The sequence below is a fragment of the Rattus rattus genome, chromosome 11, assembly GCF_011064425.1.
Source record: "Rattus rattus isolate New Zealand chromosome 11, Rrattus_CSIRO_v1, whole genome shotgun sequence".
Classification (NCBI taxonomy): Eukaryota; Metazoa; Chordata; class Mammalia; order Rodentia; family Muridae; genus Rattus; species Rattus rattus.
Window position 1 is genome coordinate 18097794 of NC_046164.1, and position 27483 is coordinate 18125276.

Genomic DNA, 27483 nt, shown 5'->3' on the forward strand with positions numbered 1-27483 from the left:
AGATATTAAGGAATTCATACAACTAAACAGCGGCAAAGCCAATAACAGGGTTCTGATATTTAGGTCTGGAAGACCACCTTAAAGCCCATCTTGTTCCTGGCTTCCTAGAAAAACAGCGTGCATGAGAAGGGGTTTGGGTCTTTCGACTTACAGAAGCAAGGTCCTCAAGGAGAATGAGTGTGTGCAAAGGAAGACGAAGCAGGTGTGAGGACCGCTCAAAGACTGGCTTCTCTCTCATTACATGCACCAAGAGTGGAAAGATTAACCCTTTACACAGGTGATCTCCTACATTTAGTGGATTTCTCCAGAGAAGGGCAGCTTTCCGGAAAAGGGGAGCTCACTCACTGATCGCCAATCACATCAGGATCGCTTCATCTGAGGCTTGCCCCAGACCCAGAAACGAGTCTCGACCTGTCAGAAAACTGGGGCCATAATACCAGAAGGAAGTGGGCACGACTAATACACATGAAAACCAGCCTCACAAGAAACACCAGCAGCTAAAAACTGCACAGACACTGGGCAGTGCCAGGTGCGCCTGGCTCAGGGTGCTTGGGTCAAGGGGTGAAGGAGCCGAAATTTGGAATCCTGAGCGGGCAGGGCAGGTGCGGGGACTCTCGGTGGCCCCGAAAGCCAGGATCCTGAATGGACCAACCGGGGATTCAGTGGGCTTCCGGGCTCCGGAGTGGGCCAGGACTCCGTGAAGGATGACCCCAGAGCCGGTCCGCGGGAACGTCATCAGGGAGCGACCGGCTACGCTCCCCACCTCTGACGTATTTCCCGTGCGCGGGCGCTGGCGAGGCGCGCCGGAAGCTAGATCTTGACAGTCGGGGTGTGTGGGTCCTGGATGCAGGTGTGCGGCCCCCGCTGCTACACTTAATATCCTGCCGTCCCGCCCAGCGGCTGGGCAGAATGCGGCTGGGCTCCGGGGCCTTCGCTGCCAGCTGCGTAGCGATTGAGGTGATTGGGGTCGCGATATTTATTCGGGGATTCTTCCCAGCTCCTGTGCGTTCTTCTGCCAGACCGGAGCATGGTGCAGAGACCCCAGCGCCCGAACCCGTAGCAGGTATAGCCCCCGCGCCCCTCCTCGGTGGTTCCCGTTTTCATTCTGCCCCACCACCGAATCAATCTGTTTTGTTTTAGCATTGTTTGCGTATCATACATACAGCTTTGAAGCATTCGCAGCCTCCGGCCCTATGTCGACATATGAGATAATCGGAGTAATCCCAGAGTAACTCCGGCTTTGCATCTTGTTTGGTGCTATTCAATGATCCGTACTCCTTTTCCTAATAAGCCTTCCACTCACTCTCAATTTAGGTTTCCACTTTTGGACCCATAGGACATAACAGATGATATTTCTAAAGGCCCCCTCCAGTTTTCTACAACCCCTCCTCCAGAACACCTCCCGACTCTCAGCGGTTAAGGTCTCACTGCATTAGGACCCTGCCATCCTCACCAACACAGAAATAAACACATGGCGACGACTCTGTGGCTGTGAAACAGGCCTACATAATCAAAGCCACTGGACATGTAAACAGTTTGTAAGCCCATTAAGTTCACTGCCTGCAAGACTAGGTTTTAGGCCAGGCTCAGGAAGGCACAGGTCCCAACGGTATGTCTCTTAGGTAGAGGCTTCCCTGTCCTGGACTCTTCACCATGCTAAGAGCAGTTCACTACATTATTACTGGGATACCTACTCATTGTTAACATACTGTCCAGCCTAGTCAGGAGATACCCTTCTTGGTAGTCATCTGTCATCTGCAGGCTGGTTACAACCCTTGAAGGAACCTTCACAGTTATCTTATTTGGTTTCTTAGAAAATTAACACCACACTGGCTACCAAAAACGTACCTTCTCTCAGGTTGAAATAGACTTGATACGGTCTAGAAGAACAAACAAGACATTGAAGGCAATGGGGTATGAAATAGAATTTAAAGTTTAACTTCCCCTTTTCTAAACGCTTTTAGGAGTCAGTTCGAACTGGACCAAGCTGCCACCACCACTCTTCAGTAAAGTGGTTATTATGCTGATAGATGCTTTAAGAGATGATTTTGTGTTTGGGTCGAAAGGCGTGAAGTATATGCCCTACACAACGTATCTGGTAGAAAAAGGAGCGTCTCATAGTTTCGTGGCTGAGGCAAAGCCACCCACAGTTACTATGCCTCGAATCAAGGTAAATTTAACTCGGTTAAATTTAATGAATCATGATTTGGCTCTTTTGAACGTTTAGAGCGATTATCTAACCATCTTGGAGACCTTACTTTAAGAACATGGAAAATATTTCAGTGTTGTCAGTGTTGCTGGGGCAATGGGACGCTGAAGGTATCCTATAATAAGATGGAGCCATCTCTTTACCCCTTGTTAGGTAGCTGAAGTTCATACCCCATGGAAAGGAGGACAGATTTAGAACCGGATTGTCCAGACCACTGTAGTTCAAGAGATATCCTCCTCTTTGGTGGACTACTGTGACCTTTAGTTATCAGGCTTGAGGGAACCTTTGGGGATATTCAGTCTAGTTTATTAATTATATATACACAGGAAAACAAACTCGGTCAAGTTAAATTATTTGTCGAAATTATATTATACAAAATGATGAAACAAGTGTGAACTGGTCTGAAGAGCTGTTACTTCTACTACCTACTACATAATTAGTTGTTCAGTTTGGTGAGGGTAGTTCTGAAGTGCATGGTGCTTTACCGAAGAATCATGGCTAAATTTAAAACAAACAAACAAACAAACAAACAACAAAGCCCTGTCTGCAGGCTGGCTTGAAGACTACTTACTGAGCAACTAGGTGCTGCTTCTGTAATGGAGATACGTTTGGTGAAAAGTGCTTTCATGAGGCTTTAGACTCTGGATGTACAGAGGCATTGGACAAACAAGTATTCAAAGAAACACGTAGAAATATTGTGCTGAGTGCCTGACAGAAAGAGCAGAGTACAGTTCTGTTGGAGAGGTAGAAGTGCAGCTGAGGCCGTGGATTCTGAAAAGCCTGTTTGAGGAAATTACACTCACAAAGACATTATTAGGAGGAATAGGAGAGTGTTGGCAGAAAGGACCAGAAGTGTTTGGAAATCTGCAGCTGCATTAAATAAAAGATTTATTTCATTTTATGTGTGTGAGTGTTTTGCCCGCATGCATGTACGTGCACCACAGAAGGCAGAAAAGAGTATTGTGTCCATTGGGACTGTAGTTACAGGTGATAGTGGGCTGTCATGTGACTGCCGGGAACTGAACCCAGGTTGTCTGCAAGAGTGTCAAGTGGGGCTGGAGAGGTGGCTCAGCGGTTAAGAGCACCGACTGCTCTTCCCGAGGTCCTGAGTTCAATTCCCAGCAACCACATGGTGGCTCACAACCATCTGTAATGGGGTTGGGTGTGTCTGAAGACAGCTACAGTGTACTCGTATAAATTAAAAAAATAAAAAAATCTTAAAAAAAAAAAAAAAAAAAAAGAGTGTCAAGTGTTCTTACCTACTGAACAAACCCTAGAGTTTTGTGGGGTTTTTTGTTTTTTGTTTTTCCTCCAAATTCTTACTTTTATTTTTAAACCAGTCTTCCACTGGGCTTCTCTGGTCCAGTGTAGTTCAGGGTCAGACAGTGATTGGGAAAAGTTGTGATTGAGCCTGTCACCCATTAAGGAATCTACCCAAGGCTCATGTGTGCCGAGACCCTTGACTGTCTAGGTCGTTTTCCAGCTTGACCTGCCTTTCACTGTTTAATCAGGGACTCCACCTCAGCCAGAAGAAGTTTTGGTTATTTCTGATTCTCTCCAGATTCCCGGAAATGCATGCATACTTTAAAACTTGTCCATAGTCGTCTTCCCTCCCAGAGACCTTTTTCAGATTTCAAGTTGGTTTTTTCGCTTGCCACAGCCAACTGTAATGGAGCCATTATCAGATGAGGTAGAGAAGGAAGGAGGTGGGAGAAACCACAGGTAGAGTGTTTTCTTGAGCATGCCTGTGCGACTTATTACACGATTTTGGTGACAGTTAAAGTTCAGAGTTATTGCTTTTGATAGTTTCTGTTGGTTTTCCATTGTTCTTGGTGTGTGGGGGTGGGGTGGGGCCAAGCTCCTCAATTCTGCCATTCTGGAAGTCTGGTTGGTTTAAATTTCCATTTTTGGCTGGTGATAAAACTCAACATGAGAGCACTTACCCAGCATATGTAGAGTACTGAGTGTAGGTCCTAGAACCTTGAAAGTAAAGTTTGCATTTATTTGCCACTGAAAAATTTGTAGACATTTCACCTCAAACCTATGGATGTTGATACTTTAGGTGTTGGTATAACTCCGAATCATGAAGATTCAGAACTATCACTGTGGCTTGGTAGGGTCTGTGATAAAAGAAGGGGAAACTATTGACTCCACTCTATATCAGAAAGATAGGAGGATATCTCACACCCGCCATCTGTATTATATGGTACAATACTATAGGCGTGACCTGATGTTCTACTAACACTCTTGGCCCAGTTCACTTTGAGAACCGTATACAAGTAGGTTTCTTTAAAAAAACAAAAAAACTTAGAGAAAGATATTAGATTTTCTGAATCGTTAGGGTTTGTTTGTTAGTGAGTCTGCTTGTACAAAAGGCAGGTTAAATCTTAGGTGAAACCCTGACAAATGGTCTGATTTACAGGTTTGTGTTAGTTATCAATGTGTACACACATCAGTATTAACCTTGTCAATAAGACATAGCTTCTGTGCCTGGCATGGTGTCTATCATTGCCATCTTCTTCACTATCTTACCAATGTAAGAATTGTCAGAACCATGCTCATTAAATAATCAAGGCTTCAATATTGAGTTTGATATATTGGTTCCAAGTCCGTGTCCTGTTTTCCTCCCCTCACCTGCCTGCTTGCTGTCCTAGCTCTGACTCTAGTCTCCAGAATGGGGCCTGCTGTAGGTTTGCACCCACCGGTTTGACCCCCACCTCATCTTCCTGTCTCTTGTGCTGTGGTTTGGACCTGTAATCTAAGTCTTGACGTGTTTCTTTCTACAGGCACTGATGACGGGAAGTCTCCCTGGCTTTGTTGATGTCATCAGGAATCTCAATTCTCCTGTTCTCCTAGAAGACAATGTGATAAGACAGGCAAAGGCTGCTGGGAAAAGAATAATCTTTTATGGAGATGAAACATGGGTTAAATTATTCCCAAAGCACTTTGTGGAATATGATGGGACAACATCGTTCTTTGTGTCAGATTATATAGAGGTCTGTCTCTCCCTCCCTCTCCCCTCTCTCCAAACTGTAAGGGTGGAACTTGATGTGTAGCAGAGGCCGTTCTTGAACCCTTTGTACTCAGGGCTCCTTCTCCAGAGTTCTGGGATTGCAGCCATGCACCTCCATGCACCATTTCGGAGGTCAGTCTCTTAAAAACAGAAGCATTGTACCTTAGGTTGAGTCTGATACTGTCACTAGAGAAGTGATGCTATTTCCTGTGGGGTGTTTTTTAGTTTATGGAACAGTATGGCAAGACTATAAATCAGTCATTCCTGTAATCAGTCGTGAGTAGCAGCATAAACCTGGTGCAGGAGTGAACCAGAGCGTGTAGGCTCCAACATGCAAAGTAGTTGACAGACATTGCAGGGGGCCACAGCCGAGGAGCTGCATCATTGAATGAGTGAGGACTCTGAGGCACAAAGAGAGGCAACAGAGTCATGAGTGCAGTGCATTCCCGTAATGTGGGAGACAGGTGTGTGAAGGCTGGGCCTGCAGCACAGGAAATAATACCCGTGTTATCTGGGTTGCAGCACTACAGTAAGAGTCTCAATTTAGTTTGGGGGCTGGGGTGAGCCTTTGAGTCTATGTATTCTCACCCATACCTTTTCTAGAATGATAAACCCTTTCCACAGTTCACCAGGGCAGGCACAGTGTGAATTTTCAGCAAGTTTTTACTCCGTGATATCGGATGGAAATACTTTTCTTTGTGGTTCATGTTTTAGTGGGAAGAAAGTGGGCTTACTGAAGACTCAGGGCTATGCAGGATACCAGCTCTATTAGGGGCTATTTATCTGATCACATCGCCATGACGCTTGCTTGAGGAAAAGACGTTATAAATGTTGGTCTGTTTTTTCCAAGAATAGCCTTTATGTAAGACTGTTACTTATTCATAACTGTACTGTACTGCCTTGGTTGGCTGCCATTCACCCTTTCTTATCTCATGGCTTCTTGGGACTTGTTTAGTTTGTTTATTTATTCAGCTTTAGTTAAGACCAACAATGGTCTTTGCTAAATTATCTATATAATATGTCTGTTTACAAGCTAGAGACATTAAAAAGAGGAGGCATAAGAACTTAGTCTAATACTAATATTCATTTATTTTTAATAACTTCAGGGCTTTTGTTTTAATTTGGGTTTTGCTTTATCAATGTCCATGAGTTGCCTAAGATTAACTCCTGATGATCCAGGAAAAGTTGGATGCACTGTTCATATGTACTTCCTCCCCTCCTCCCTTGAAGGTGGATAACAATGTCACAAGGCATTTGGACAAAGTATTAAGAAGAGGAGACTGGGATGTGCTGATCCTTCACTACCTAGGGCTGGATCACATTGGCCACATTTCTGGGCCCAACAGCCCCCTGATTGGTCACAAGCTCAGCGAAATGGACAGTGTGCTCATGAAAATTCATACGTCACTGTTGTCAAAGGTAAGGCTGGCGATGGTGCATCACGTGGTGATGGAGTTCCCTGTGGCCAGTATTAACCAGGATAGAAACAACTGAGGGCTGCCCGTTATCAGCCAGCCAGTCATGCTTTTGCCATAGGCACCTTCCAGACCCTGTTCCAAGGATGCTACTGTTGGCAGAGTTACATTCTGGACAGGAAAGAAATGTGAGAAATATAGTGAACAATATAAATGTGCCCAAAAGGAATTGCTGTCGAGAGAAAACATGGACAGGAGGAACCAGCAGCCCTGTTTTAGGGGAGGGTGGGGACCATGATTTTAAATAGTATATTCAGGACTGTCTTCCTGGAAAAGTACTCCATGTCAATAGAGACTCGAGGAGAGGGAGGGACAGAGGCATGCTCTCTGTGTGGATGTATGTCAGGTACAAAGCTCTGAGGGTCAAGAGCTTGCCCAGCACCACTAGAGCAGATAAGTCAGATGACTGAAGCTCTGGGCAGAGAAGCCCATGACCTGCCTTGTGCCCTCTGAATGTCTTGTGTCACCTTTAAACAGCCCTGTAAAATAAATGCCTTTAGTTTCTCTCTTAACAGGGAACCGAGGCAGGGGAGTCACATGCCTGCAGTTTGGAAAAGACAGATACCCTGCTGTTAGTGGTCATAAGCACAACCCTTAGGCACTCTGAGCTGTGCACTGCTTTCGATTCACCTGTAATGTGATTCACTTTGACCCTGATATGACTGTAGCTTCCCTAGAAGAGACAAAGCTTTCAGGTGAAGGTGCTGTATGAGCTAATGTGAAGCTCTGCAGTCGTTTCCTGTGCAGGGCCATATATGTTCTTGTGAGACAAACACAGCTGATGGGTTCCTCTTTACCTTCAGGACAGAGAAACTCTCTTACCCAGTCTGCTGGTTCTCTGTGGTGACCATGGAATGTCTGAGACAGGGAGCCATGGGGCCTCTTCCACAGAGGAAGTGAGCACACCTCTGCTCCTAATCAGCTCTGCGTTTGAAAGGAAACCTGGTGAGAATTAGGAATGATTGACATTTTAAACTGTAATCTGATATAAGTGATCGTAAACACTGAAATAAAAATTGAAGGGGTGATGGGCAGGCAGGACTTACCATTTATATTCTTTGCCCTGGCTCTCAAAATTACAAACACTTTTCTGTAAGAACTCTGTTGCAGAAATATTACTAGATAGATATGGAACTACTCAAAATTTGCCTTGTGCTGGTGAGATGGCCCAGTGGGTAGGGGCACTTGAGAGACTGCTCAGTCGTTTGTAAAAGATTAAGATTTTTGTTATTGTTTTAAACACACACACACACACACACACACACACACACACACACACACACACACACACACACACACACATATTTTATGTGTCCGTAAATGTGGGACTACAACCTGCTCAGTCTGTTAGTGTTACATATTTCCATAAGGTTCAAAGGCTGACCACTTGGTTTTGGATAGCTAACTAGGGGCTCATCCCTGCAGAGGACTGATTCTCCTCTGAGCATTCCTTAGTTTCTAGTAGTGCTTTGTCTGTGGAGGCTGTGAAGTCTGAGAAGTCTGCCCCCTTCTTGTCTATTGACATTTTACTTCTTTGGGTCTTCTTTAGGTAACCGTATTGTTGGGGTGTCATAAGGGAAGGCTCCCGGTCATTTCTGGGAGACATGATATTATAGCAGACTTCCTGATCCTTGGATTCTGTCTGGCTACTTGTCATTTCCATGCCCAATGCTACAATCACAATAACTATACTTTTTATTTTTTTTATTTTTTTTATATGAATACACTGTCACTTTCTTCAGACACACTAGAAGAGGGCATCAGATCCCATTACAGATGGTTGTGAGCCACCATGTGGTTGCTGGGAATTGAACTCAGGACCTCTGGAAGAGCAGTCAGTGCTCTTAACCACTGAGCCATTTCTCCAGCCCCAATAACTATACTTTTTAAAATTAGATTCTCTGACCAGTGTATGATGAGTCACTTAAGGGAAAGTGGCACTCGATACATTTATTGACATAGAAATCAAGGAGGTGGTTTCTGTGTGAATCTGCTTCTGAGTGGCTTGAAAACATGGTAATTTGACTTACCTTAGCTGTTGTTGCTTAAATTCAAGAATAACTATCATTTTCTACTCTGTAGAAATCTATTGCTTAAAATGTTTTCTTTTCGCCCAGGGGATGTTCGACACCCAAAGCACGTCCAGCAGACTGACTTGGCTGCAACACTAGCAATAGGACTCGGTTTGCCAATTCCTAAAGATAATGTAGGAAGCCTCTTATTCCCAGTTATAGAGGGAAAACCGATGAGAGAGCAGCTGAGATTTTTACATTTAAACACATTACAGCTTAGCAAACTATTGCAAGAAAACATACCAGCCTATGAAAAAGGTAAGGTAATTAATTAGTAGTTCCAGATTCTTAATCCTTCATGGTCCCAGGGCCTTGTGTTTCCCAGATGTTTGCTGGTGTACAATTGATAATGGAGTACTTTGTAGTTGTTACTCTAATTATTATTATGTTCGTTTTCTTTCCTCCTTAACTGTCGTTATTAGCAACACCCATGAATATAATTAAGCTATGAAATCTTTCATATATTTATCAACCCAACAATCATTTACCAAGTTTTTGTTTGTGAACAAGGGGCACCAGCTGGGCGTAGTGGTGCATGCCTTTAATCCCAGCACTTGTGAGACAGAGGCAGGTGGATCTCTAAGGATTCAAGGCCAGCCTAGTCTACAACTTGAGCTCCAGGACAGAGAAACCCTGTCTCAGAAAACCAAAAAATAACAACAACAAAACAAAAACCCAAGCCAAAAATAACTCGAGATAAGGCACTGAGTAGCATCAGATCTCTGTCCTCACAAAATCTCTCAGGGTGAAGAGAACAAAAGTATTGTAATAGATGCCAGATGGTGACCAGAACGCTAGGAAAAGATTGGCTATAGAAGCATAGATGGGTTGATACACTAAGACAAGCTTGGCCTTAGGGTTGGGGGGAGGGACAGAGGGCACAGGAGATGAGTTCAGACATCATCAGAGGGCTTTTAGGTATTAGATGAGCTTCCAGTTTTGTCTAGGTGAAGGAAGGCACAGCAGAGTTTCCTGTATTTAAAGTTCTCCCAGGTTCCCTCTGGGAGTTCTGCCTTGTACTGTAGCAGAGCAGGCAAGAAGCAGCTGCAGTATTTTGGTGTGAGGTAAGACGGCATGAGCTCAGCATGGTAGTGGAAATTAGGAGATAGATGTGCTTCGGAGGTAGCAAAACAGTGTTTGCTGGCACCATGGGATATAAGGAACAAGAAGTCCTGAGCCAAGAAACAGCTCCAGGAAAGGAGCTAAAAAGTGAAGGAGTAGTGGCCACGCAGTAAGGTAGGCAGGAGCTGATTTACAAGGCAGGTGTCTTAGTTATTTTTCTATTTCTGTGATAAGGCACCATGATCAAGGCAGTTTATAAGAGGAAGAGTTTATTTGGCACTTATACTTCCCAGAAGCTTGGAGTCCATAACCATCATGACAGGGAACCTGGCTGCAGACAGGTTCTCAGTCAGGCCGTCAGGTATGGTGCTGGAGCAGTAACTAAGAGCTTACATCACGATCTACAAGCCTGAGGCAGAGAGAGAGCTACCAGGGGATGACTGGGCTTTTGAAACTTCAAAGCCACCCCCAGTGATATCTCCTCCAACAAGGCCACATCCCGTAATCATTTCTAAACAATTCTACCAGCTGGGGACCAAGTATTCAAATAAATGAACCTAGGGGGACCACTCTCATTCAACCAGCAGGATGATGAGAGATTGGGAATGTGGGTCAGGAAGCTATGAAAAGAGAAGGTCAGTAAGGAGAAAGTAAGCCACTATGTTGATGCTGTAATGGAGAGCTAACTATTGGGTCTAGGATAGAGAGACATTAGGGATTGCTGGAGCAGCTCCCGTGTGGTGTTGGGAGAGAGCCTGATTCGACTACAGGTAAGGGCAGCAGGATTAGAAAGGTGGGCTGTGGTCCAAGCCAGTGATTTGTCTTCAAGCTGAGGACAGTAGGGCTATTTCTGTGACAGTAGGCATGATCCCAGGAGAAGAGTGAACTTCTAGGACCCCGTATAGATCCCTGAGTTGCACTTTCAACTGCTGGTATGCCCAGCATATCACAGACTAACACATCTGTTACTGATTCTCCTTCCCAAGTCTGGAGCAGGCACGTGTGTTTGAGGCAGTATTTAATCACATGGCAATGGCAAGTTTTCTTTCAGTTGTGATAAACATGTTTTTAGACCCATTTAGCTGTGGAAGACTAGACCCTGCCTGCTAGTTGGAAAATGACTGGGAGCCTAAGTCCAGATGAGAGGCTTTGTCAGCACTGAGGTCTGACTTTAACGTACACTTCAGTCTAGATTATTTGTAACAGTTATTCTTGCTTTTGTCTTTTTCTAAATAAATTATTGGCTTGTAAGGTTTTTGAGGAGGTGGGAAGGTGTTGGTTGGTTTAGTTTGGGCTTTTTATTGTTTTAAGTTTGGTGATGTTTTATTTTAGTTTATGTATGGTGGGCATTTTTGGTGGTTTTTTCTCTTTGTTCATTTGTTTATTTATTTGGTTATGGTAGTAGTAGTTGGTTTTGTAGTATTGGGAATTGCCTATGCTAGGCAAGTACTCTATCACTAAACTACATCGCCAGGCCTCTTTTAGTTTTATTTTGAAACAGTCTTGCTGTTGTACAGACTGGTTTTGAGTTCTGTAACCCAGGTTGTCCATCGATTTGTGATCTTCCTGACTCGGTCTCTTGAGTAGCATTAGCCACTAGGCCAGCCATTGCTTGGTAGTTTTCATATGTGGTGGTGTTGCTGCTGCTGCTGCTGTTGTCATTGTTGTTGCTGCTGTTTGCAAGATTCTAGCCTAGCAAATTGCCAACAACAACAACAACAAGAAGAAGCTACTAAGGACTTTAATGTTTCAGACATACTGAATAGAAAACCATTAGGAGCCATGTGAAATGGAAAGGAAGCAAGCCTACAAAGAATGGCAGACATTGTTGTGGGTCCTTCCCTCCTAGGAGGCCTCTGAACCCCACAACAAGGCCAACAGAATCTACCACAACACTTGGCAAATCTGATGCTCCTCTCGTACTGTGTCCTTTAGTTCTGTTGGGAATAGCCACCCCGCTCCACCCCGCACCCCTCACTCCCCTGGGACTTTGAACAAGATGTTCACAGTGACTGTGTTCTTCTCCAGCCCCTCATCTGGTTGTTCCTGTCATCCTTTACAGTCAGCCTGTCAGCCTATCCTTGCCCTGCTATGTTTCATTTCCAATCTAAAATCAATTAGTCTCCATTACCAGCAATGTCTCCTACCATCTGCTTTTCCTTCATGGCATTCTTTGCGGTTGATTTTTTTTTTTCTTTTTATGTGTACGGGTGTTTTGCCCACATGCATGTCTATGTACCTTGTGTATTCAGTGCAGAGGTAAAAGAAAACAAATGCTGGATCCTGGGCATTGGAGTTGTATATGGTTATAGCCACCATGTGGATCCTAGGGATCAAGCCTGAATCCTCGGAAGGAGCCACCAGAGCTCTAACCACTGAGCCACCTGTCTGGCCTCCAGGCTTCACAGTTGGTATCACATATGTCCATGCCTACAGCATACCATTTTGTTTGCCTTTGTTTGTGTTTGTGTTTGTATACACAGGGAGGAATTTACTAGTTTATTCACCATTGCCTTTCTCTTTCCTTTTACATTAAACCCTTTGTGCTTTATTATTCAGCATCCAGTGTCTGGGACATGGTGCTTAGGAAGTGTTCATTTGGCTGCATGAGCAGGAACCCCAGTTTCTATGATTCCTTTTGTAGAGGCCGTAAGATATTACACAAATGTCCTACGTCTCTGTGGTTCATTTGTAGAGATGTGTGAGGCTGTTGAGTACACACAAAGATAGACCAGATCTTTGTACTTACTGATGGAGGCTATGGGTTACAGACACAGGTGTCTGTGTCTCTGTGACTTCTGTGGGTGCCATCAGGCTCGATACTTCACTTATAGAGGCAGTGGGTGTGGGTGGGTGGCCCGAGTCTCTGCGACTCCCTGGAAGAGGCATGGATTGTGAGTGCAGATCATTGTGGAGGTGTGGGGGATACACATACTCGACGTTGGGGTGGTGTAGCAGTGAGGGCACCTGCTGCGGACTTACTCTCAGTCGTAAGGACAGGTACAACCGGAAGTGTTCAGATTCACATTAAGATTGTGTAACTGAACTTTGTCCTCAGCAGTGCAATGTCTGCAGAGTTCTGCTGCTGCTGCTGCTGCTGCTGCTGCTGCTGCTGCTGCCCCCGTGCAGCACTGTTGGGGGTGATAAAGGGATCTGTGGTCCCGATGGAGTACAAGGTGCATTTTAAAGAACAGAGCTTCTCAGGAAGAAAACTCCTGTTTTTAGACCCATTTAGCTCCTTGCCTTCAGCACTCCCTGTAGACCTGAAGAGGAAGGGCAGCCATGAGCCTGGGCCACACCCAGAAGCCAGGCATTCCACACCAATATTGTCACTGGCCACCGTAGTCACTGGAGGGAGCCAAGGCTACCTGACCCTTTGCATGGTAGGTGGGTAGGGGCTTTTGGGATGAGTGTACATCATTGCTTAGGGCCAGGGCACTGGAAATGCCTCATTAGCATAGGGAGGAAGTCCAGGTGCTTCTGGACTTGACCTTATAAGGCGAGAGGATGTTTAACCTGGCTCTTGGGCTGTGTAACCTGTGTGGGGGATGGATACTCATTCCAGGACAAGCAGGCCTGGGGCAACAGGGGAATGATCCTACTCCCGACAATCTCAGGATGAGATTTCTGGGCTTTGGACATGCCTGGACCCAGCTCTTGTTCCCAACCAGCACCCCACCCCTCACTCAGACTCTGACTGTGTTGGCAGTAGATGAATATACATTACCAGCTGTTACAGTGCTACTGCAATGTTGCTGACCCTTCTTGCCTAGGAAGATTGCCTTCACTAGGTATCAGTTCTAAAAAATGTCCCAGGAGTAAGTAAATGTGCTAAAATTATAAGTATGTATAATCTTTTGTCTAACAGATCCTGGATTTGAGCAGTTTAAAATGGCAGAAAGGTTGCATGGAAACTGGGTCAAACTGCACTTGGAAGAAAACCATTCAGACATTCTGCTTGGCTTGGGGACCAAAGTACTCAGGCAGTACCTGGGTGCCCTGAAGACCCTGAGTCAGTCCCTGAGCATACAAGTGGCTCACTATGACATCTACTCAATGGCAGTGGGGACACTCATGGTTTTGGAGGTACACATGCTTGTATTATCATGGTTCAGATGTTAAATTAATTATGCAACTCAGCCAAAACATGATGGTTTTAAATTTATATATCATTACTGCTGGCATGGTGGTGTATGTTTTTAATTCCCAAATTCAGTCTACTAAGGTGGGAGAATGGCTGCATCATGCCAGCCTGGACTACAAGACCCTGTGTCTGAAAAAAGAATATCGGTGTAACACAGAAAATAGGAATGTTCTTTATTAACTAAATTAACTAATTATTAACTAATTAACTAAAATTAATTTCTCCCTTGGGTCTTTTTGTTTGTTGCTATTCTTGTATGAACGGTAGGTTAGGGCGAGTTGGGCTCATTTGAGTGGACTTTCCTATACCTGGGCTTCCATATTTACCCTTGATCTTCTTTTTCAGGTTCTCACCCTGTTTCTCCTTAGCACTCCACATGTGCTGTGCAGAAAGGCTGAACTGGATGTTCCCCTGTTGTCTCCTGTGTTTTCTCTGCTCTTTTACTTGATATTTTTGGTTCTTTCGGCCATTCATGTCCTGGTGTGCACCTCATCTGAGAGCTCGTGCTACCTCTGTAACCTCCCATGGCTGGCAGCAGGGGCTGTGATGGTACTTGTTTCTGCACTTTTCTGTGCAATTTTGTCCTCTCTTATCAGGATGGTCACCGACGGCACTCTGCTGAGGAAGGTATGGCTAGTCCCTGGTGTGTGTGTGGTCCTTGTGGGTGGCCTCTGTTTGTTCTGCTAGCCAATCTTTCACTAGTATAAATCGTGTATGTACCAGCACGGCAGTGCTGGAGGTGCCTTGGAAAGAGCACACATCAAACAGACTTCAGGAGCAAGACCCAAGCAAATCGTGCCAGGCTTCTGGGCATCTTTGTCTGGGATATTCTGTGGTGTAGTCAGGTCATACGCTTTTGTTCTCAGCTGGAAAGAGCTGGACTGGAACAGAGGTGATAATAGGGCTTCTGGATGTGGAAGACAGGGAACGTGTGTACCTCAGTCTCAGGATCTCTGGGCTGCAGATGACAGACAGCGAGCGGGCGGTCGCTCAGGAGGCTCCTAAGGAGGCTCAGTCCCCCGTTGGTCTGTGGTGCCTCACAAAGCTCTCTCTTCAAGGCTTACGTTGTCTATGAAATTCTTGGTCTCTGGCAACCTTTGCTTACTCGGTAGGTGGGGATGAGGGAGCAGTGTGAAAGAAGTGTGTGGTTGTGTTAGAGGCCATGGTGCCTAGACCCTGGGATTGAGAAATCCTGTGCAGTGACTCTAGCCCCTTCCAGAGTACCTGGTCCTTTCCACACCCTTTCCTATCACAGGGTCTTTCAAGTCCTGTTGTGTGACTGGGTCTAGGCACAGTCTGTCTGTCTGTTTCTTTAGGAACTTTCTGGATTATATATATAATTTTCAGGTTATCGCTTACATACTGCATTTCCTTCTAACAGAATGCAACTGTTGCCAGCTCAGGGTGGTCAGAGGTGAACCTCCTTCTTCTTCTGGGCACAGTGGGCCATGTTCTGAGCCTGGGAGCCAGCAGCTTCGTGGAGGAAGAGCACCAGACGTGGTATTTCCTTATTAATACTCTGTGCCTGGCTCTGAGCCAGGAAACCTGTAGGAGCTACTTTCTGGGAGATGATTGTGAACCTCAGCGTCACTTCCAGGTGGAACAAAAATGTGTGAATGTCCTTGCCTGTACCCTGCAGGACAGCACAAGCTGCAGTACCCCTGAGTCTGAGTCTGACACAGCAGGTAAACGGGCCTCCCTGTTGGAAGCACACGGAAGCTGCAAATGGTGGACAGTGCTGGCAAGTCCGTGGCTGGTGCTGATCTGCTGTCGGCTACTGCGCTCCTTGAACCAGACAGGGGTGCAGGGAGCCCATCGCCCTGACTTTAGTCACTGGCTTACCAGGTGAGCATGACCCAGGGGCCGGACCTCTTTGCAACTGAATAGTTTTACAAAGTCTTTTTCTACATTTCGTCCTTTTGAAAATATGTGTTAAGACTAAGATAATACTTAAGATCTAGAGAAATAGACAATATACCCCATAAAGGTGAATAGAGACTAACTTAATACAATTGATTTTTTTTTCTTTTTTCTTTTTTTGGAGCTGGGGACTGAACTCAGGGCCTTGTGCTTGCTAGGCAAGCGCTCTACCACTGAGCTAAATCCCCAACCCCTACAATTGATTTATTAATGGTGAATCAGAATAACTGTTAATGATTGAGACCCCATGGGTTTTAAAATGATCACTGTAAAGATACAACTCTGGGATCAAGTCCATGGCGGTTCTTTGACTACTGCTTCCCAGAGACAAGAGGACAAGGTCAGTAGGCAAAGGTTCTAGTCTCCGGAGCACCTACCCTTTCTGATTCTCTGTTCTCTTCAGTCACGCCTCTCTCTCCATCCTCGGAGGGTAAAATGTAAAGCAGATCTCTCAACATCTCCCGAGCCTTCCTTCTACTGAGGATACAGAGCCAGAAAGATGTGGATGGGGTGGATGGGAGAGGGTTTGAAATGGGGCTTGAAGTAAATGGAAGGAACTGAGTCAGTCAAAGTCAAGGCCAGGCTGTTTTAACTGTGACAACAAAGACTCAAGCTAAAGTAAAGTAACAGCAAAATAAGCATGTTCAGAGGAACAGACAGTTGCAGAACGGTTTAAAATCGCAGTGCCGAGGGTGAGAGGGACTCCTGCTAGTGCGTGGGAAAATTCAAGTTGATAGTGTGTAGTGATTTTATACCTATATAAGGAGAAACAAAAACAAATGATACTGCCCAGATCTTACAAGTGCACAGAACCTGGAAGTGGGCATCAAAGAAAGATTCTGGTTTTTCTAACCAAAAGGTTTTCCTGGAGAATTCCACCAAGTATTAACTAGCTTTCCAAACTTTCATAATCCCACAATTAGAGCTGGCATCTTTAAAGTTCCTGCCATGCACTTGTACAGCAGCTCTGGAAAAACATCTTTATGTGCTCCTCACTTTGGAGTTCAGGAAACAGAGGGAACGGAGTTTGCTGATAGACCATATTTCCTCAGCCCAGGCATATGAAGTGCTTGATATGTTAAGGAGTTCCAGGTCCTAGAAAAACAGAGTGGGCACTTGTTATTTCTCTGAAAATTTGAAAGATTTAGTGCATGTGTGTCCTGCATGCCTTCTCAAGTGCTCCTCCTGCATCTAAGATGTTTTCCCCTTGAATGCTGGGCCATTCCTATCAGCTGTAAAAGGACGTTTTGTAACTCCCATTACTGCGCCACTCCAAAGCTGTCTTGGTTAAATATCACTTCTCAGTGGTGGTGTCCAGCATTCCAGAGGGATGCCTAGGATGTCCAAGCGTAGCAGAGACTTCCAGAGTGAGGCCTATAGCTTTAAATTAAATCATCTCTTCCCATCCTAATACAGTCATGTCTGTCTGTCTGTCTGCCTACCTTCTCTCTCTCTCTCTCTCTCTCTCTCTCTCTCTCTCTCTGTGTGTGTGTGTGTGTGTGTGTGTGTGTGTGTGTGTGTGTGTGTGTGCGTGTGCATGCGTGCATGCGTGCATGCGTGCACTGAGACAAGGTCTTGTTCTGTATTCTAGGCTGACCTCAAACTTGTGATATGCTTGTCAGGATTACAGATGTATTCACCTTGCCAAGTTTCATTCATATTTTCTGAAGTCTTTCAATTTTAAGTTCTTGTATATTTGGCAGTGCCTTTGCACCTCTCCTCAGCAGGACAGCCCCTGTCAAGAGAGTTGAACTGTAGGAGACAGCAACAGAGGCAGGGTGAGAAGGAAGTAAATCAAGGGTACTGGAGGACAGACTGTACCTAATACCATCATCTGATACTATTTTAAGAGTAAGACATGAATGAGATCTCAGCATGATAGTTTTGTGACATTTTAAGTTCCTTGGTTTTTTTTTTTTTTGTTTTGTTTTGTTTTCTGGCTTTCTAGGAAAAATCATTTGATTTCATACAATTCTTTTAAAACTCTTCAATATAACTGTAAATTACCAATTCCATTTGGTAGTAATTTGGGCATTTTCTATCTTATTTCAGCTCTGACCACAAAGTCCATCTCTCAGGCCTGGCTGCCCTCTCCCTGGTTGTGATCTTCATGTTAGTTCAGAAGGGCTGCTCTCTTGTATCCAAGGTGGCCCTAGCACTGGGGCTGCTGGGTGTCTTCTGCTACAGAGCAGCCATTGGGATTGTGCTGTTCCCGTGGCAACCAGACAACAAAGGCATTTCAAAGTAAGTGAACTATAGCTACAAAGGTTTCCTTTTATGTTTCAGCGTTTCCTGTACCAAAAATGCCATGTCAGCCCTTACAGTACTTGAGTTTAGTTTGTTTTCTTTTTTCTTTTCTTTTATTGGATTGAGTTAGTTTTTATGCATGATGATTTCATTTGTAGCTATTATATCCTAGTCAAGAAAACCTTAATGAGCCATTCTCTCTTTTGGGAGATAAATAAGTTAGAAGTAAGGAGCTCACTACCACTGCTGTGGTAGCCACTTACTATTATATCCTTGGGAGTATCCCTGTTTTTAAAGTCACATCCTAACTTAGCAAAACCAAGTCCTAGGAATGCAGGTTTCTCTTAACTCATTTTTAAATTCTTTATTAATTAAAAAAAATAAATACCATCTCCTTACTTTCCCCAAGAATGCAGACAGGCAGGGCTACAAAGGGTGATTAGCCTTTCTCTCCAGAGTACCCCAAGAATGCAGACAGACAGCTGACGATAAAGCACCTCTGTCCTTGAAACGTCTTTACAGTTTATAAAATAGATGATGTGTAGTTGTTTATCCGCAGGGGACAACCCTCACAGGTACGTTACAGCTCTGTTCTTAGAACCCAGAGGGCAGAAGGGAGCTGTGACGCAGTAGGCTATACAACTCTTTTTTTTTTTTTTTTTTTTTTTTATTAACTTGAATATTTCTTATATACATTTCGAGTGTTATTCCCTTTCCGGTTTCGGGCAAACATCCCCCCCCTCCCCTTCCTTATGGGTGTTCCCTCCCCACCCTCCCCCTATTGCCGCCTCCCCCAACTGTCTAGTTCACTGGGGGTTCAGTCTTAGCAGGACCCAGGGCTTCCCCTTCCACTGGTGCTCTTACTAGGATATTCATTGCTACCTATGAGGTCAGAGTCCAGGGTCAGTCCATGTATAGTCTTTAGGTAGTGGCTTAGTCCCTGGAAGCTCTGGTTGCTTGGCATTGTTGTACATATGGGGTCTCGAGCCCCTTCAAGCTCTTCCAGTTCTTTCTCTGATTCCTTCAACGGGGGTCCTATTCTCCAGTTCAGTGGTTTTTGCTGACATTCGCCTCTGTATTTGCTGAGGCTATACAACTCTTACATGATGACTTAACTTGTTAAATACGAATTGTCATATTTAGGACCCACAATCACATGTAGATTGTGGCCTTAGGTTTTACTCATTTGGGTCCCTTACACAGATAGCTTACACAGATAGCTCACACAGATAGCTTACACAGATAGCTTACACAGATGGCTTACACAGATGATAGCTTACACAGATAGCTCACACAAGATTGAACAGATATTGAAAGTCAAGGGCTATATCCAGAGGCCTAAGAGCTACCAGAGCATCTGCTGGTAGCTATGGGTGGTGCTAGGTTTCTGAGGCTGGTAACAGGAGGGTCGTTGCCTTTACCTGAGGTAAGAAGCCAGAGGTGATTGAGACTGGGGACATTTTATAGAGACATAGGCTCTTTTTGGCTTTGTAATCTAGAACTTTGGGCAGAGAGCAAGGTTACATAGGGTGTTTTTTTTTTTGTTGTTTTTTTTTTGTTTTTGTTTTTGTTTAGTCCTCTAGTGCAGTGAGCGAATGCATTTCTTGTTTCCACCCAGATCTATGCACTTATTTCTGCATTATTAATCTCGAGACTGTGATCCCCTTGCTTTGCCTTCTCTGCTGATAAGCAGCTTTCTTCTTGCCCAGAAGACAGCCAGTGTGCCTGTTCTCTCAGCATCCTTCTTCCCATGGAACCCATCCATCCCTCACTTGTCTACCTTGATTTTTAAAAATACACTGGTTCCAGATCCACCTGGCTTCAAAGGTGCCCAAATTCTTAACTCATCCTGGTCTATCTGGTTCTGCATCCACTGTGAGTCTATGTTTACCAAGTATTCAAGACTTTTAACCTTTAACCTTTCCTTTCTCCTGCACTCAGAAATCCAATTGAAAGTCATATAGAAGCCCTAGGAATGAGAAGTAGTGAGCGATCAGTGCAGGAAATCTGTCCATATGTCCTTCCTACTGCCCTCTCCTATCTAGTGGCCCTGGTATCTACTCAGATGAGCTGCTTCCTTGAGACATTTTGATGGCTTTCACATTTGCTGGATTCTACGTTACTGGAATCCACATGGACCTGACTTTAGCTTTTATGTGAGGACAGGTGTGGTTGAAGATGTGCTAGGTATTTAACTCCAGCCCCTCAGCCAGGACCTCACTCTTCCACATGTAACACACAGTATCAACCCTGAATGAAAATAGTCATGAAAATGGGTAGGGCCTCTGCCTCTACCTCCTGAGTGCTGGGATTAAAAGTGCGCACTACTACACTCCACCATTAAGTGGCCATCTTAAAGCATATAAATACCCCATCTTTAAAATCTTCTTAAAATACCATGTTTTAGAACTGTATATTTAAAAAGATGAGAGTATTGTGCGTAGTCTCATAACTTACATCCTTTATGCTTAGATTGGGTGACTTGTTCATAACAGCACTGAATATTTATTAAGCATGGACTGTATATGAATACCTCCTGTCTATTTTTATTACATGTGTAACTCCTAGGGTGACCATGTACAGATGTGCAGAAACCACAGAGCTGGTGAGCACAGAGTCCAACAGAGCCTAGGCCTGCACAGTCTGGACCCGTGCACACTAATCCTGTCCGTTTTAGACATGTCAGCATTCACGCTCTTTCTCAGTCAACTTAGCTGTGAGCGCACTCAGTTGCAGTTAGCATTCTTGAACTTAAGAAATTTCATATACTCAGGGCTTCAACCAGCACAAGTGTTTTTCACTTAACTGTGCAAAGCGTTACAAGAACCTAGCTCTAGTCTTGCTAGCAAATGATCCTTGGATCACAAAGGCAAGTTTTCCCCAAAGCCAGCTCCATGGGATGGTACATTCCTGCATATGCCTGTTGGCCTTACTGGCTGCTCCTCAAGGGTCTGAGTGTAGAGCAGACATGCGTCGCCTTGTTTAGCTATACTGTCATATTTAGGCATTCTCTAATTAGATACATGTTTTAAATGGGAAATATTTACTTGAATTTTTCTAGATGGTACAAATGAATGTAACGTTTTGCTCTTTTTTTTTTTTTTAAAGGGGAATTACTGAAGCTCGTTTTGTTTATGTCTTTGTCCTTGGCATTCTGTTCACCGGCACCAAAGATTTACTTAAAGCACAAGTCATTGCAGCAGACTTCAAAACCAGGATTGTAGGCTTGTGGGAGATACATAGTGGGCTAGTTCTTCTGGCAGCTCTGCTCTTGAGACCACACAACCTTCCAGTGTTAGCATTTAGCCTCTTGATTCAGACTGTAATGACTAAGTCCATCTGGAAGCCCCTGAGACATGATGCAGCCCAGATCACTGTAATGCATTATTGGTTCGGTCAAGCATTCTTCTATTTCCAGGTAGGTTTTCATTATTATCGTGGATAGAAGGCTAGTGTGATGGTTTGTATATGCTTGGCCCAGGGAGTGGCACCTTGTTGGAGTAGATGTGGTCTTGTTGGACTAGATGTACCTCTGTGGGCTTAGGCTTTAAGACCCTCGTCCTAGCAGCCTTCAGATGAAGATGTAGAACTCTCACCTCCTCCTACACCATGCCTGCCTGGACACTGCCAAGCTCCCACCTTGATCATAGTGAGCTGAACCTCTGAACCTGTAAGCCAGCCCCAATTAAATATTCTTATAAGAGTTGCCTTGGTCATGGTGTCTGCTCACAGCAGTAAAACCCTGACTAAGTCAGCTAGTGACTTTTTATGTAACATGTCTTTTAGTTTTTCTTTGGGAAAATTTTGTAAGATGGAAGGTTATATGTGTTCAGTGAAAGAACTTATAATGCATGAAAAATTATTCTTAACTCTTACGTGTATTTTATTAGATAAATTACAGTTTGTCATTTTTAAAAGGTGTGCTTGACCTGGTTTAATGGTGCATGCCTTTACTCCTAGCACTGGGGAGGCAGAGACAGGTGGATCTCTATAAGTTGGAGGCCAGCCTGGTCTACAGAGTGAGTTCCAGGCCAGCCAGAGCTACATGGTGAAATCCTATGTCAAAAAACAAAGACACGCTCACTGTGATACATCTAGACATCCACAAGACAGTAGGTGGTGCTGTGCAGGAAGAAGAATTAGAGAGGAATGGATTTATTACAAATGGTAAAGAGAACACATCAGGGTTGTTGTTGTTGTGGTGGTGGTTGTTGTGGTTTAGGAATGTAGTAATTATACCTCCGTGTACCTTTGCCCCTGGAATTGAGGCTGTCCATGCTGGGAACTGCTGGGTATCTCTAAAGTTATCAGTCCCCTAAGGCCTGGAGGATCACAGGACTTTTTCCTAGTATTTAAAGAGCCAAACCTGCCTTAGATTTGGTGTGTAGAAAGATGCCTGCATAGGTAGTGGGCCTTAGAAGGATCTAGTTCTTCCTAGCAATCTCACGGAGGTGTATAATATATTACCACAGATTCCTTCACAATTCTGTGAAAATACACACCTCTTCTCTTTATCTGTCTTGTCCTGCTAGGTCAGCCTCTTACCTGTGCTCTTCTTTTGTTCTTGGTTCCATATGTCTTCCAGCTTCATCCATGAAGCAACTCAAGGTTGAATGTTTATCCTTTTGACCCCAAAAGCCAAGAGTAGTTGAATTAAATTATAAGAATCTGTAATTTCTTAAGTGCTGTGACCAGACTGAGACCAGCCTTGAGCTCAGTTTGCTGTGGTGGTCTGACTCTCATGACTCTTTCTACCCTGGTCTTCCCATAGACCAGCAAAGCTCTCCCATAATAGGTTCTAGACCCATAAATAGCTTGGGCACATGGTATAGCTAATAGAATGTAGGGTGCCACCAGATCGTATGCTGCGTGTCTTGGGCCCTCATGTACCGTGCACATTTCAGCAGTGCTAGGCTACAGCTAACCTCTTGTCTGCAGTAGAGAAGTTGGTATGGAATCTGACAGCATCCAGGAGATGTGCTCGTGATGTGGGCCTCCTAGGACCACGTGTATCATCCTCAAGTGGAGGCTTCAAGGAAAGGTCTGTGAACTTGTCTTGAGCAGCTGATGTGTCTGGGGGAAGGTGTGAAATTGCTGCGTTCAGTATGCAAAATTCTTTAAAAGACTCATTCTGTATAGGTATTTTTCTACCATGTCCTGGTCTGGAGTAAGAGGGCATAGAAAAACACAGCCCATCCAGAGCCAGCTCAGTGGCTGACTGCTCGATGCTCCTTGCGCCTCTGATTATGTATCCATGCTGGCATACAGAAAGAGCAACCTTGTTTTCCTTCCATGTTCCAGGGCAATTCCAACAACATTGCTACCATCGACATTTCAGCAGGCTTTGTGGGCTTGGAGACCTACATGGAAGTTCCGGCCACTTTCCTCACAGTGTTTGGAACATATGTAGGGCCTGTGCTTTGGGCCAGCCACCTTGTGTACTTCCTGAGCTCAGAAGGAAACAAGTAAGGCGCTCACTTTGTCTTCTAGAACAAATGTGATTACAGTTTGTGTGTTTTTAAGAGTAATAACATTATTTTATATACAAGACATCTGAATTCCAAAAGCTGGAGAATCTTTTTACTGATTGTAGATCAAAGGCCTGAGTCAGGTCTGAGGGACTCTGTTGGCCAGGTTTAAGTTTTTCAGTTCCAACAACACAACAAGAAAAGACCAATAAAGAAAGCCATGTGGCAAAACCAGAGAAAAACAGAGTCAGCCACCAACTGGCAAAGGCAAGAATGTGCAGTCTTGGGGTCACTGGGGTCAGCGGAGGAAACCTGGAGATATCCCACAGCAAGAGACACTCTTCTGATCTCAGTCAGGAAATGGGAATGGGGACTGGGAAACTCTTAGCTCCACTCTGAGCCACTTCACATTCTTCTATTCTGAGGGCAAGGAGACAAAAGACATGGGCTCTGGCCTTCCAGAATCCCTTTTGATGATGCAGAAAGAATGTGTTAGGAGGAGCTGCTAACTGTCCAGGTTCTGAGTGAGTGAGCAGCTAAGAGTGCTGCCTGTTGACAGAAATGACAGCTGAATAGAAATACAAGATGGGATACAATTTCAGGTACAGGTGAGTGCCACTCTCTGCCTTCTCTGTGTAGGCTCTTGTGCCTTCCAGTAGTATGGAGGAACTTCCCAGGGTCTAGCTTGCTCAAGGTTCCCACCGTCAGGGTATGTGTAGCTCTCCGGGCGTGGTCAGCACATTCTAATCTGTCTCTATCTGTTTTCTCTATAACATCCCACTATCTCACTTTTGCTTCTAGTTGTTAATTTGTGTGTTGTTGTTCTCTGAAAGAAGGCCCCATGTTATCTAGAAGTTCACTACCACCGCTACCAGCCATATATTCATGGTCTCAGCCGTGCCATTGACTTCTTAATGAGCCTGAACCATAGAAGGCTGCCCTCCCTCTGTGACACTGGACCTGCCTCTCATACATTGAGTGGACACAGCTCTATCAGCACAGAACCTTCCTCTGACTAGAGGTTCCAGACTTTTCAAATCCCATATCCCAGACGCACAGTGAAGTTGGAGCTTCCTGGTTCCCGTCCCCTCTGCCTGTTTGTGATGAGAAGAGTGGCTCTTGCTGTGGTGACCGTCAGGGATAACCCCTCCTGGGATGTCTCCCGGCTTCTGCTCACCACAGAGACTTGCAGGCTGCATGCAAACCCTTGTTCCTGCTAGAGTTTTTGTGGTTCTGCTTTTCCACTGGCCTTGTAGCTTTTACGGATTTGTTCTTGGTCGTTCATGTCCATGGCCCAAGTCTCTTCTCAGCTCTAGACTCAATAGCTCACCTCCTGTTGTATCTCCATGGAGGGCCCCAGATAGGGTGGAACTCAGCAAGCCCAAGACTAGAATGAGATGCTAATCCACTGGTTCTGCATTTCCCTCAGGTAAAGATGCTCAAGCATTAACTACAGAAATCTCCCAAGCTGGACAGGAAACTGTAGTAGCCTCAGCCAGAAAGAAAGCACCCTCCTCTGTAAACCACATTTGGACTGTAGAAAGAAACAGGTCACTTCCCACAACCTGATACTTTGCTATTCAGAGAGGAAGTGTTCTTTAGTCAGACGTAAACTTGAGAACAGGAGTTCCTGAACTTTACCTGTAGATGTTGCACACCTGTACTTTAAGACTCTAGAGACAGCCCCTCTTAAAGTATACAACCAGAATGTGGTTTACCAATATAATGTACATTACATGAGGCTGCTGGGAACAGACTGGAAGTTGTGGTTGATGTGTGTTTCCTGCTCGCAACAGAGCAGAAATACTATGCTGATATTATAGGAGCAATGTGTGCAATATTCTACATGAATCGTGCTAAAAACTGTCCCCCAAGTCAGTGCCATGTGGAAACCCAGTCCCATGTGCTGTCAGATCAGAAAGAAGTTCCATTCAGTAGACCATTGGCTCAGCACAGACACTCAATTTGTGCTCACTAGAGAGGGGAGCCAAAGCTCTAATCCACAAGGCCTGTCCTGAGTCCTTACTCTTTGGTACACTGGTGTATTGTTCATGAGTAGTGGCAGTCTTGGGCTGTGACAAGATAACCCTTCCCCTTGGGCCAGGTACCAAGTAGGGACTAGCAGTTCAAGCATGAGGACTAAAACAAAGGAAGAACTGGGGCCATCTACAGAGGGCATCAAGTGTGATCTAACGGTTGGAGAGCTAAACAGGAGAAGATTTATCAAGATCAAGATGGGAAGCCAGTGAAGCCTGGGGTGGTGTTATGGAAGAGAGGTTAGCTAAAGCAGTCCACCAGTGACACCAGTGAAAAAATGGGGCGCTCGGTGCTCAGAACTGTCTTTTCTTTTGGCCACTGAGTAGTTGTTGGTGCCCAACATTGGCTAATGAGCATAGAAATAGATGTTTTGGGGTGTCCCAAAGTAGTGGGGTTGCCTGATCAACAGGGCTGAACATGCCTTACAGAACGTGCTCACCCAGGTGCACACAGTGCACAAACAGCCATGTGCACACACTTGTCACTCTGTCTCTGCACAAACCCTAGCAAGGCATGTCTCGCCACTCATGTGCTATGTTCAAGCCATCATTCCTACCATACGAACCTTTCCTTTTGCTTTTAAATCATCAATGCAAGCATTACATAAAATACATTTTATTCTCACAAGTCTGCAATAATCCTAGATTTGTAAGTTCCATAGTCCTAGCTTGTACGTCCTATCCATAGCCTGATCATTCTGAAAGGGCTTGTATGCATCATACAAATCCTCAAAGGTCAGACTTCCCAGACCCTGCCTCAGACTCCAATTTTGCTGCCTCCTACACCCCTGTGTTGAGCTGTAGCTTATCTGTGGCTGTTCAGGGATGTGTAGGCAGCATTCCTGCTTACTCTCTCAGGAGCATGGATCTCCCCTGGTTACAGGCAACTTTCACTGTGCATACATTCAGATGACCCCTGTAGGATGCCAGGTAACCTCCACAGGAAACGGAGCTCCTGTGGTTCACAGGTGTTTGGGGCCATTTATAAGAGCTTGAGCAGCAGGTGCTGCCTTTCTCGTTACAGTTACCGTGTTCTTGTTGCTTTCTGTATTTTATGAACTTATTGAGTTTCACCTCTCCTTCCTAAAGGAATAATTTCTAGTCTTAACTTTTTATTACATTTATTTATTTTGGGGTGTGTGTGTATGTGTGTGTGTGTGTGTGTGTGTGTGTGTGTGTGTGTTATTTGACACACATATAAGTTAGAAGACAACTTGTTAAGAGTCAGTGTTCTTCTACCATATGGGTCCTAGGAATTGAACTTTGTCAGGCTTAGCAGCAATGCCTTTCTCCCCACTGCGCCATTCTGTCAGCTGAGTTTTGCCTTTCCTTGTACACATGTAGGACATTATCATCATGTCAGGTGACCGAGCAAGTCTGCAGAAGAGCGATTGTGATGCCCACTAGTCCAGAAGCAAGTGTCCCTTGTCATTCACTTTTAAAGTGGCGGTGTGGAGGAAGCGTTCTTGGGACATGCTCTGACACGTGTTTTCTATTTTGTTCATAGTGGTTCAGCACTGAGCCGTGCTTGCTTCTGCTATGCACTGATTTGCTCTGTTCCAGTTGCCACGTACATTGTTCTGGTGACGTCTCTGCGCTACCACTTATTCATATGGAGTGTGTTTTCTCCAAAGCTGCTCTATGAAGGGATGCATCTGCTCATCACGGCTGCCATTTGTGCAGTGTTCACTGCCACAAACCAGACTCGCCACTCGAGGGCTTAGGTGGGGACAGATATTTGGAGCTGATCAGTAACTGTTTGCATTATGGATTTGAGTATCGAACTGCTTACATGCAAGATTATTCTGTGGTGGAAAGAAAAAGGATGGGAAGCCTA

At 44.8% G+C, this 27483-nt stretch overlaps 1 protein-coding gene across 3 annotated transcripts; it reads left to right on the forward strand.

Moving 5' to 3' along the window:
- The first annotated feature begins 799 nt into the window (after positions 1-799).
- Positions 800-27454, forward strand: Pigg (phosphatidylinositol glycan anchor biosynthesis class G). 3 transcript variants are annotated; one of them, XM_032916229.1, is made up of 13 exons: positions 800-1063; positions 1965-2170; positions 4996-5205; positions 6453-6641; positions 7501-7642; positions 8815-9027; positions 13700-13917; positions 14321-14602; positions 15357-15820; positions 17948-18139; positions 21251-21560; positions 23444-23607; positions 27154-27454. In XM_032916229.1, exons 1-13 carry the CDS (start codon positions 910-912, stop codon positions 27368-27370), a joined length of 2961 nt encoding a protein of 986 aa, XP_032772120.1. In that variant the 5' UTR covers positions 800-909; the 3' UTR covers positions 27371-27454. The 3 variants fall into 3 exon arrangements, 2 of the variants coding, with proteins under 2 accessions (XP_032772120.1, XP_032772121.1); XM_032916230.1 differs by having other exon boundaries at positions 800-957; XR_004389436.1 differs by lacking the exons at positions 21251-21560; positions 23444-23607; positions 27154-27454 and having other exon boundaries at positions 15357-15475; positions 15615-15820; positions 17948-18057.
- The last annotated feature ends 29 nt before the right edge of the window (positions 27455-27483 follow it).

Excerpts from the sequence above, each read along its gene's own strand:
- Pigg (XM_032916229.1), top strand. The coding sequence starts at position 910 with ATGCGGCTGGGCTCCGGGGCCTTCGCTGCCAGCTGCGTAGCGATTGAG. Across the intron at positions 2,171-4,995 it reads TTACTATGCCTCGAATCAAG|GCACTGATGACGGGAAGTCT; the intron begins GTAAATTTAACT and ends TTCTTTCTACAG. Across the intron at positions 21,561-23,443 it reads AAGCATTCTTCTATTTCCAG|GGCAATTCCAACAACATTGC; the intron begins GTAGGTTTTCAT and ends TCCATGTTCCAG.